The sequence below is a fragment of the Hippocampus zosterae genome, unplaced genomic scaffold (assembly GCF_025434085.1).
Source record: "Hippocampus zosterae strain Florida unplaced genomic scaffold, ASM2543408v3 HiC_scaffold_161, whole genome shotgun sequence".
NCBI lineage: Eukaryota > Metazoa > Chordata > Actinopteri > Syngnathiformes > Syngnathidae > Hippocampus > Hippocampus zosterae.
In genome coordinates, this window is record NW_026262792.1 from 42,867 (window position 1) to 54,146 (window position 11,280).

Sequence of the window (11,280 nt, forward strand, 5' to 3'; positions counted from 1 at the left end):
TGGTGGTATTCCAGCCGGATAGTACTCGCATCAGAGACGTCGACAGCTACGGGCGATCGCTCGAAGGAGAGGAGGACATATACGCTCAGTACGGTGCAGTTTTATGCTCAAGGACCAAGCAGGCGTGGTGCAGCACTCCCTGCCGATCTTCAACAGCGCCTGCCTGTTCTCAAGTTAGCTTGGCTGTGAGGCGCAGGAGTGGCATCTCAAAGACAACCTCTTCGTGCGGGAGTCTACTCCCTTCCAGCGGGCGAGTATCAACTCCATGTCATGCCTTCTCACAGAGAAGGGGAAAGCGCGCGGGGCAGGGCACAGTCATTGTGGGCACGCAGGCCTATTGTTGGTGATATGGCGCTGGGGTTCGCGAGCCTGCTGCTGGTGATGGCGGCAGCGGCGCTGGGACTGGTGCTCGCATGATGGAAAAGAAGCCACCCGAAGACAGGGAGGAGCGATACTTAGAGGAAATTGCGTGATTCATGCGAACTTAATTTCCTTTATGTTCTCGTGCTCAGCACGCTGTCCGCAGACAGGGCACTCCGCCTGCGCTTCTCGACCAGCTCGAAGCAGCACTTGTTGCAGATGGTGTGTCCGCAGGCCACCAGGACTGACCTCGCGGGGCCACTCAGACAGGCTCCGCACTGCATCCGCAGGGTCTTCTCAGCCAGGTGCTTCTCCAGCTCGATAAGGCGGGTGCGCAAGGCCTCCCGCTCGCGGTTTTGAGGGCCTCGTTGTATTTTTGACTAGAGCCGGATGTTATCCTCCTTGAGTTTCTCGATCGACTCCCGGGCGATGGTGAGCTGCTCCTCCGCAGCCTCAAGCAGCTTCCTGCTTGCGCTGTTTTCGGCCATGGCCCTCTGCATTGCCTGCTAGCAGGCCTGCGCCTCCCCGTCTGGAGCTGCAACTCCTCCTGTCCCCGGTCCAGCTCAGTCCGATACTCCTTCAGTTCTGTTAGGAGTGCGTTGTACTGCCGTTCGACTTGCTCGCCCCGACTTTCGACTTCCAAGTAGGCGGCGGCCTGCCGTTCCAGTTGGGCCAGCTTGAACTGCGTGGAGATATTTTCCTGGACACAGGCATCGATGTTGCCTGCATGGCCTGCAGCTGCTCGAGCAGCCGGCCTGCGCAGCCTTTCCTCTCCGAACTTGGTAGTGATAAGCTGGGTGTCTTCCTCCATAAGGGAGGTGATTTGGCCTGCTTATCCAGCTTCTGAGCAAGGTCGGCTTTGCCTTCTCGAGCTCCTTTATCTTGTTGTCTCTGACTTGATGTATCGCACTGTCTCTGGACTTGATGTATCGCACGAGCTCGTGCCACTTCTCAAGCACGGGAGTGCCCTGCGATCACTTCATCGATCCGGACGATGGCGGCCTTCATCGCCTCTGCTCCGCAGTTTGAAGTCGCTGGGCAGCTTCTCCTTCAGCTCATGCTCCAGCAGCCTCTCTCCAGCTCAGCAACCCTGCCCGCAGCCGGGCCAGCTCCTCCTCCTTCTTCGCGAGTGCCTCCTGACCCTGCGCTGCCGCCTTCTTCATCCGCTCGTTCTCCTCCTCAGCCCCGCCTCATACCGATTATCAGTCAGCTGCTTATCTACGATAGTTCTAAAGTGGTTTAGGATCTACTACCACTCCTTGACCGCCTTGCCTAGCCCCTTATCACTGACTTCTTTGCGAGGGGGGCCTTGGGGAGGCCCCTCTGATTTGCGCCGGACGAATTCTTCGAGCTCGCGCAACCTTTCCGCTCGCTGTGCTGTGTAGCATGTCTCGAAGGCGGGCGGTCTTTTCTCCTCTCGCAGCAGCTGGTCCAGCAAAGCCTCGCTCTGTGTCACTATCTCTCCGTGCAGCCCCGACTTGAGAAAAAGCTCCTTGAGGCCTTTTTCTCTCAGTCCTTGCCTTTTAGACCTTCGCCTCGAGCTTGACGATCCGCCCTTGCAGCCTTTCGATCTCATCGTCTTTAGCTTGCAGCTCTCGCGGGCTGGGCTCAGCCACCACCTTGTTGAGCCTGAATCCCCGCAGACGCAGCCAAAGTCATCCTCGTCAAGCACCCTCATGTTCTCGTGATAGTCAAGTAGTAGTCGCAGGCGTAGCTGCAGGCGCTCGATGTCCTGTCGGAGGATTCCTTCTCGTTCATGAGCTCAGACAAGTAGTCCGAAAACTGGCGGGGTGGCGACACTGCTGGCAGCCCAATGGCCCAGCCCCTCCTTTTGCTGGTCGCAGCGCACCTGCAGGTGCCGGATCTCAACCCGCAACTCTTCGGAGCGTGCCAGTACCCCTCGCATGGCAGGGTTCAAAAAATCGACTGCCATCGCCTGCTCGCATGCCATCATGCGCTCATTGTGAGCGAACAAGTCATCGAGTGCCTTTTCCTCGAACATGAGCATGTGAGTCCCGAAAGCCTCGATGCGGCGTGCCAGATGAGAGCTGTAAGCGTCTGAATGGTCGGAGAGGACCTTTTTAGGGCAGGCCCGGTCGAAGATTTACATCATCTCCCCGAACTGTTGCTAACGCTGCTGAAGCAATTCCTGGTTGCGCCGCAAGGGCAGGCAGGTTATGGTAAAACGGTCCCGATGGGCCGCCAGGAAGGTCGCCCAGCATTCAGCCAACTTACCGAAAAGGGCGATGAAGTTTTGACTGAGTTCTACAGGGACTTATTCTTGGAGAGCAAGGCGGCGTACTGCTGACGGGCCTGGTCCGAGCGCCCGGCCAGCAGCGCATTTTTGCTTTGCAGAGTCTCTAGCTGAAGAGCCTAACATGATTGATGATAAACGATCGGGCAGAGATCCTCGCTAGCAGCAAATCCACTGAATTTGTACCATTCCTGCTAGAGCGAGACCGCCTTGGACACATTCGCGGCAGCCCAGCTCTAAATAATCGAGAGGGAGGGCGAAGCCATCAAGCAGGGCCCAGTCCGATTCGTTGAGCGAAAGCTGCTTGAAATGTCTTTACGCAGAAAACGCTGCGTCTTTAAGCTCAACGACCTGGCCTCTCTTTTCATTAAGAGGCTCAACCCGCGTACGAAGGCTACCAAAAACTGTCAAAGGAAAAGAAGAAACTTAAAAAAGTGCACAAGTTGCAGCCCGACATTTCTTGCGGTAATAGCCAGCCGAAATCATGCCTTTCTATAACCGCGAGAACTACGAAAAATTCTATTATCCGAGGTCCCCCTCTATCTCCTTTTCTAGGAGCAAAATTCACCAGTCACTGCACTCCCTTTAGGATGCCGCCATTCCCCCCTGCCCTCCGCCCGAGCCGCAAAAGCCCCGCCGCCTGCCCAAAATCAAGCTGCCTCTCAGCCGCTACAAGGAGGAAGACGCTGCGCGCAGATAGCTTGAAAACCGCCTGAAGAGCAAAGTGTATCCAGGAGTGAGTGAAGACATCGAGAAGATGGAGCAGCAATTCATAACTCTCAAGAACAGGCCTGCTTCACCTCAAGAACGAAACTGTGAGCCTCAAAACTCACGAAAATGATGCTGCTTCATGATCTTTAATGAAGGGCGAATGGTAACACCATTTTGCAGCGTCGCCAGCAGGACGGCCTTCTGGCCGAGCAGGCGTTGGTCCGCGTCCGATCCTAGAAACAACGAGCTTTCAGAGAAGCCCTGCAGCGTCAAATGCAGGAAGTCCGCGCATTTCAACAAATTCGCAGCCACGAAAAGTTGCTCGAGCGGTTGTCGATGACTAACGCGCAGAACAGGCCCGCCGGTATGATCAGTCCGCCCGTAGAAGGAGGTTGCATGATCAGCAGGTCTGGGGTAGGAGTACCGCAAAGCCATGTAGTAGAAGGACAGAGCAATAAAAACTGTAGAGCATCAAGAAGTATCAGCAATTGCCAAGTGGTCTTTTCCCCTCTTCCGAGCGACAAGAAAAGTAAAGGCTCATTAAAAGTTTGGTTCTGGAGACTCAGCGATTGGGCGTGGCCGGGAAGAGGTAGGACAGGGCGGACTCCGCTTTTCAGCCCAACAGGTTTAGAGAAGCAGGGGCCCGATGCCCGAGGAATGTACTTGGACGTGCTGGATAAGCAGATGCAGGAGCGGAAGCAGGCTAGGCATTATGAAAAACTGCGGAATTAGAGTGCACTGCATGAAATGCAGGTTAAGATGATCGCTGGGATGTTGAGCAACGGGAGAGAAAAGCCAGGCCACCAAAAGGGCCAAGCTGGCCTATCACAGCCAGCTGGACGCGCAGGTCCGGAGCCGGCGGGCGGCGCAGGAAATGAGCGAGGCGGAGCGCCAGCTGAACCGAGGGGAGTTAGAAGGCCTAGAGCGACGAGGGCACCACCCGATCCTGAACCCGGTGGGGCGGGGCTGATAAATTTAAAGAAATTAAAGAATTAGGCCGTACCTGATTTGGCGGTTGAAAGGCCAATTTTGTTGAAAAGGGATTATAGATAAAATTGCACAAGGAGATGGAGAAAGCTGAAGAAATTGAGACCAACGTGACCCAGACGGTCACTTCCTTCGAGGAGCTGAACCTGGCTGAGGACCTGCTTCGGGGCAATCTACGGTTACGGCTTCGAAAAGCCGTCGATCATCCAACAGAAGGGCATTCCTGCCCATCATGAAGGGCCGGGACACCATCGCCCAGGCACAGTCCGGGACGGGCAAGACTGCCACCTTCTCGATCGGGATGCTGTCCCTGATCGACCCCAAGTCGCCCGAGTGCCAGGCGCTGATCCTGGGCACCTACCAGGGAACTTGCCAAACAGATCCAGAAGGTGATCATGTGCCTGGGAGAGTTCATGGGCATTGTGTGCTACAGCTGCACAGGCGGCACCGACATCCAGGCCGAGAAGAGGAAGCTGCGGGAGGGGCGGCATCCAGATCATCGTGGGCTGTCCCGGCCGGGTGCTCGACATGGTCGAGAAGAAGATTCTCAAGATGGATGAGGCCGACGAGATGCTCTCCAGAGGATTCAAGGAGTCGATCGCCGAGATCCTGAAGAACCTGCCGGAGGACGTGCAGATCGCCCTGTTTTCGGCCACCCTGCCGCCCGACATCAACGAGCTGACCAAGACCTTCCTGCGGGACCCCGCCAAGATCCTGCTGTCCAACCAGGAGCTGACTCTGGACGGGATAAAACAGTTCTACATCGGGATCAGCAAGGACGAGTGGAAGTTCAACACCCTGGTGGAACTGTACTGCAACGTCGACATCGGGCAGTGCATCATCTACTGCAACTCCCGGAAGAGGGTCGACGAGGTTACCGAAAAGCTCAAGGAGAAGAAGTTCACCATCAGCTCCATGCACGGTGAGATGAAGCAGGAGGAGCGCGACCTCATCATGCGGGAGTTCAAGTCCGGGTCCTCCCGAGTCCTGGTCACCACCGACTTGATGGCCCGCGGGATCGACGTGCAGCAGGTCAACCTGACCATCAACTACGACCTGCCCACCCGCAAGGAGACCTACATCCACCGGATCGGGCGGGCGGGGCGTTTCGGGCGGAAAGGCGCGGCCATCAACTTCGTGCTGCCCGAGGACGCGGCCGCTCTCAAGGACCTGGAGGCCTTCTACTCTACCCAGATCAACCAGATGCCCCTCGACCCCGACCAGATCTTCTCATGACCATATCAATCATTATGTCAGTTCAGCTCGGGGAACCGACTCAGGTCGATCATGTACAGGTCGTTGAACCCCATCATGTGCCGGTCCCCTCCGAATACGTACAGTGTGCTCCCCAGCACGTTGCCCGAGTGTCCGTCCCGCGCGCACGGCTTTTTTTTGATCCTCCGTCCCGCTTTCGTCAGGTCGTAGCTGACCTTCTCCTCCACAGGGTCGCCCTTCTTCTTCTTGTCGGACGAGCTGCCGATGGCAGCGATCGAGCTCTTGAGGGACTCGATGGTGGGAGAGGGCGGGTTGTAGCGGTCTCGCTCTTCAGGAGTCAGCTCGAACTCAGCCAGGATGTTGAGTTTCTTGATGGCCACCTTGGACTTCTTTTCCTTCTACTTTATGGTGTGGCCGAGTGTCTGCTTCAATATCTTGGAGTCCTTGAGCTGGATGTAGCTTTCCAGCCGGCGGGTCTCTTTGGAGATGTTCAGGTTGCTGCTCTCGTGCAGGTCCGAATCGTGCTTCGCCTACTTAAAGGTCTTCTTAGGGTCGTGCTTCTCTTCCTTCAGGTGGGAGGTGTCTTTCTCAAGGACGGTCCAAACCCCCTTGTGGTACATCTGCAGGTCGTTCTTCTCGTGGGTGAGGTCGTGGATGCCCCCGAACAGCAGGATCCGGTTGTTGTGGGCAAGCATAAGGTGGCCGTTTCGCGACTATGGGGTATTTTCCTGGGCAGCTCGCGCCAGTCCTTGCTGATCAAGTCGAATTCCCACAGATCATTGAACTTTTAGTCGATGTTGGTGCCTCCAAACATGAACAGGCTATCGTGGATGATACAGGCTCCAGCGTTCGACCGCGGAGGCGGAAAGGGACAGTCCTTCTCTTCCCTGCTGTCGAACAGCACCTCCCACTGCAGCGATTCCAGGTCTAGACTGTACACTGAAGAGGAAAAGCACCCGATATCCGCACCAATGAATCCCCCGAAGACGATCATCTTCTGCCCCCACACGCAGGCGTTGTGCCCGTCGATGGGAGGTGGGACATCCTGGGTCTCCAGCAGTTTCCAAGTCAGGGAGCTCAAATCGAGCGAGTGCACGAGGTTGCAGGAATCGAAGCTGTTGACCTTGCCCCCGAAGATGACATTTTGCTTTCTGTACATGACCGATGAGTGGGATTGCCGGTCGCCTGGCCCCTCCCCTACGATTTCGATGGGCTAGAAGGTGGATGAACTCAGCGACAGATCGACCATGTGCAGGTCCCCCAGCGTGCCCGTGTTTATGTAGTACCCGCCGAAGACCAGCATCTTCTGGTCGTAGATAATCGAGGTGTGGTAGCTGCGCCTGGGAATGTTTTTTCCCTGCAGCTTTATCTCCACCCAGTTGGTCTCGTCCTACATTTATAAAGATCGATCTTTGGAAGAAGATCCTCAAAAAAGATTGTTAGCGAAGTGTGCTCGCTGCTGTTCTTTGCTATCAAAATGCATTAAAAAACAAATAAATTGGCTAATTTATTAACGACTTTGATGCGAAGATTTAATTTTATAATTTAAAAGGCGAGCTGAATAAATTTTTGATATCAATTGGAGGGGCACTGTATCAAAATGACGTTGTACTCCATAAAGTTGATGGTAGGATCCATGATCTCGTCTTTGGAGTCTGAATGTTGACTGAACTAATTGGTCTTTGACTATTAATCCCTGCTTATAATAAAAAGAGAGAAGGCGTGGATGGCGTACCTCGAGATCTCTACCTCAGCCTTCTGGAACATCAGGGATTCATACACCTCTCTGCAGAACACGATCGCCGCGGTTGAGACCCGGTAACTTAGTTCGGTCCCTTCAGGTAGTTAAAACTTTCGTCCTGCATCTAAAACTTCGCAGAGCACCTTGGCTTGATCCGGTTGATATTAACGGCAGTCAATTCCTTTCGGCAGGCCGATTTGATCACTCTACGGATGTTGGACCGGAGTACCGAATAAAAAATATTTTTGAGATCGTTCTGGATCCTGGTGAGGGGCTGACTTGTCGGGGAAGTCCTTCTTGAAAAAGGACCAGCGGTTCCCGTGGACGGCCTGGCAGTCGAACAGTTTCCGTATTTATTACTGGGTCCAATTGCCTGTTCCCAATTCTGCCATCTATTATAGTTATTACAGTAAACAATAGAAAATCAGGATCCTCTGATAACCAGTTTAATGTTTAGGTAATAAGCTAATAAATTTTATATATTTGACTCATTAAATTTATATTCAGCACGCACACGCAAAAAAGTTTTAACGCTTAAAAACTTTTATGTCTATGATTCAATACAGCCTGCAAAGATGACTTATGCTGCTAAAACACATCGATTTGTTTAGCTCTGTCAGTTCTGTTAAATTTTAATTTTTTTTTTTTTTTTTTGAAAAATCTGACTTATATGATAATTTCTAGATGACACCATACTATTAATGTTTAAACTGACTGATCAAAATAAACAATTACACAATTTTTATTATTTAAAATTTTCTAAGTATGATTATTGATTTGCCCCAGGAAATTTATGCGTGCATATTCCAAGCTTGCAAGCGATCTGCACAGCCAGCAAATTAAATTATCAACAAGTGCGAGCATATTGATCATGATATCACATATCCGTATGACCGATAACAGATGCGAGAGCCTGAATCGTCAGTACTCGAGCGTCAAACAACAAGAAAGACGGTGATTATAAGTATCCGTTAAATTTGCATGTTCGAAAGTATAAGCGGCTGCCCGCTCGCCCTGGTTCTATCCTACTTGCAGCCCCAGGATCACGCAAATTTAAGATCTCTAAGTTCCACGGTTAAGCGCAAAGTAGATTTCAGTTTAGCCACGACATACTCTGAAGACCAGAGGAGTACGGAGGAGGAGCTGAGGGGTCTGCTGCGGCAGATCACTCCTGTGACCGTTTCTGAAGAAGAGTGCAGGGCGCTGCCTCTGCCGGCCCTGACATAGCCTAAAAAATACCGCCACGAGGATTTTCCGCTGGCGCTGCACCCCGTTCTCGAGATAATCGGAGTGCTTTTCTTCCCAGAAGAGGTCAACAGCACCGGCCGGGTCAAACTCTCCAAAGCCAAGAAGCTCATGCGCCAGGCCAAGCGGAAGATCACTCGCTGCTTTAGCTTACGGCACGGGTTTGGACTGTTGGCAGGCGTCCTGAACTTCATGGAGGTTTGGACTCCCCGAAAGGTGGAGGCGGTCGGGCAGGTGATCCGTACATGGGCAGGGCTGTGGAAAGAAAGCAGGGTCAAACAAATCGGGCTGATGCCTTTACAGTTTTTCAGATGGGTGAACGAAAGTCTGCGGGCCTACCGACAGCTGGTGGCAGGCCACCCCGGGGTTGAGGACTACGCTGCGATCTGCGCGAGGCTGCGGGAGCAGGCCAGAAAGGCTGGCCTGCCGCGGGTGGCAGCCTAGGCAGTTGCAAAGTACATGAACTGATACGAATCAATTCATTTGAGCAGAAAGCAGTTGCAGGCCTTGTTCGACCAGCTTGTTCTTCTTTTTGGCGATAATTTCCTCGATTCTTTTCTTGGTCTGGACCACCCCGCCCGGGGCCTCTGAGGTCCTGGTAACCAGTGAGGTCTTTTCCGCCTTGAGACGGTCGCAGTATTCGACCAGCTCCTGCGAAAGTTTTTCTATGTCCTGCATATTCTCGAGCTAGGTCAGGTACCCGTAAAACTCCTCGATTTCGAGAACCATGGACTTGACCAGCAAGTCAAGGGTCCCCTGAAGGCGGAGGGTCAGGCGCTCGTTAAGCTGCACCGCCAGTTCCTTATTGCGGAGCAAGTACTCAATGACCTCGCGCTTGAGGTCTACCGGCTCGTTGATTCGCTTGGTCTCATAGCCATTCTCGGCAAACAGCTCCTTGAAATAGCCACTGGTCCTCTGCATGGCCCGTATCGGCATGAAGCAGAACATAATCTGCTTCTTTACGAACTGCTCTTTCACCCCCTCGAAGGTCCGGCCGCAGGGACAGCCCTCGGGAAACCGGTCGTAGCTTGACAGTTTCAAACGATCCAGATCCTACTCGTGAAACTGTCGCCCGTGCGGCGGCGAGTCACCGATCAGGAACACAATCCGAAGAGAGCCCTCCCTGAACTTGATCTTGCAGGCCTTGTGCAGCCCGTCCACCACGGCCTCGCAGTGATCAAAGCCCCCCAGCAGCTTGATTTCCCCGATGCGGGGCTTAACAACTTCGTACTTGCCCAGATCGATGACTTCGCAGACCCTGTGATCGCCATGGTCACGGTACCCCACGAAACCGAACAGCAGGTCGTCTCTGCCGTGCTTCTAGGTGTACTTGGCGACGAGGTCTCCCATCATCCGCCGAGCCTCATCGACATAGGCAGTCATTGAGCCTGTGCAGTCCATGCAGAAGACGATGTCCACGAGGCTGGGCCCCTCCTAGCGCTTCTTGAACCGCAGCTCGAAGTCGGCCTCATCTTTGAGGAACTCGAGGGTGGAGCGGTATTCAGGCGTGTCTAGAAACTTGTTGTAGATGTCCCCGTATTCCTCCCGCAGCAGCTCGTTGGCGTCCAGGATCATGGCGATCTCCTCCCGGGCTTTGGAGTACTCAATGTAGCCCTGGATTTCTTCGTCCGTGAGGTTGGCGTCGTTGAAGATGAGTTCCGCGCGGATGAGCTACCCTCCGCCACGCAGGACGGGGGCCTTGGTAAACTCGAACCGCTTGCCCACGGACCCCGAGCGCCTGAACTTTTCGCCCATCTTTTACTTGATGTAGTCGAACTTATCCTCGCTGATGAAGTAGGTGCAGCTGCGGACCCCTTGCTGGGTCTCGATGCGCATCTTGCGCTGGTGCTGCTCCTTGAGGGAGGTCAGGCTGGCCTTGAACGACAAGTACTTGCTGCTCTCTCCCTCGGTCTGCCGGATAAACTCCAGAGACTCGCCGATCTTCACTTCCAGCAGTTTGTGATACTCGATAACCCTCTGCAGGTTTTTCTGGAGACTGCGGTCGAACTGGCTCTTGACCTTGATGAACTCGAAGACTTGCTTGTCGATCTCGAAGACCAGTCGGAAAACGGTGTGCACGTTGCCTGTGCTGTGTCTGTAGAACTGCCCTATCAAGCTGTCCTTCCGCGCCTTGCTGCTCTGCTTGAACCAAGGGTTCAGGTAGTTAAACTCCTTGACGGTTTCCTTGACCTCTGCAGGCAACTAGACGTGCTTCCGGTAATGCGGCAGCGGGGCCAGCATGAGCAGCTCGACCAGCCCCCGGACCCGCTACAGGAGCGCCTGCATCTGCTCCATCAGCGAGCTGGCCGACAGCTTTCTGAACTCATCCAGGATTTTGCCCAGCTGGCTTACCTTTCCTAGCAGTAGGGCCTTGAATATGCTGAAGGCCAGGCCCAGATCCAGTGCCTGACAGAGGTCTATCTCCAAGACAGGATAATGCACGTGCCTGTGCAAGCAGCCCGGAGAGCCACAGACTGGCTACTTACAGTCCAAGCAGTGTCCGGATGGTGGCTGCCGGTGTCCACAGACACCCTTCACTGGGGTCAGTGTGAATTGCAGGGTCTGGCCCGGCACGACGCCTTGCTCAAGGAAGGTGAGAGCAGGGTCAAGAAAGGCCTGCCCAGCTAGGATGAAGACCTCCGCGGAGTGGACATCGAGCTGCTCGGCGATGCAGGTCTGTGCGGCCAGGACGGGACGGGTGCGCTCGAGGACGAGCTTGAAGTCATGCTGCCAAGAGGCGATGGTGATTTCATCCATATTTGTCACA

The 11,280-nt window shown here is 54.1% G+C and overlaps 1 protein-coding gene across 1 annotated transcript; it reads left to right on the top strand.

Annotated features, from left to right (window-relative positions):
- Window positions 1-4,392: 4,392 nt before the first annotated feature.
- Window positions 4,393-5,548, top strand: LOC127594475 (uncharacterized). The gene is given in 5 exon segments (XM_052056336.1): window positions 4,393-4,482; window positions 4,484-4,525; window positions 4,527-4,664; window positions 4,666-4,803; window positions 4,805-5,548. Coding segments are annotated over 5 exon segments (1,152 nt in total).
- Window positions 5,549-11,280: the final 5,732 nt, after the last annotated feature.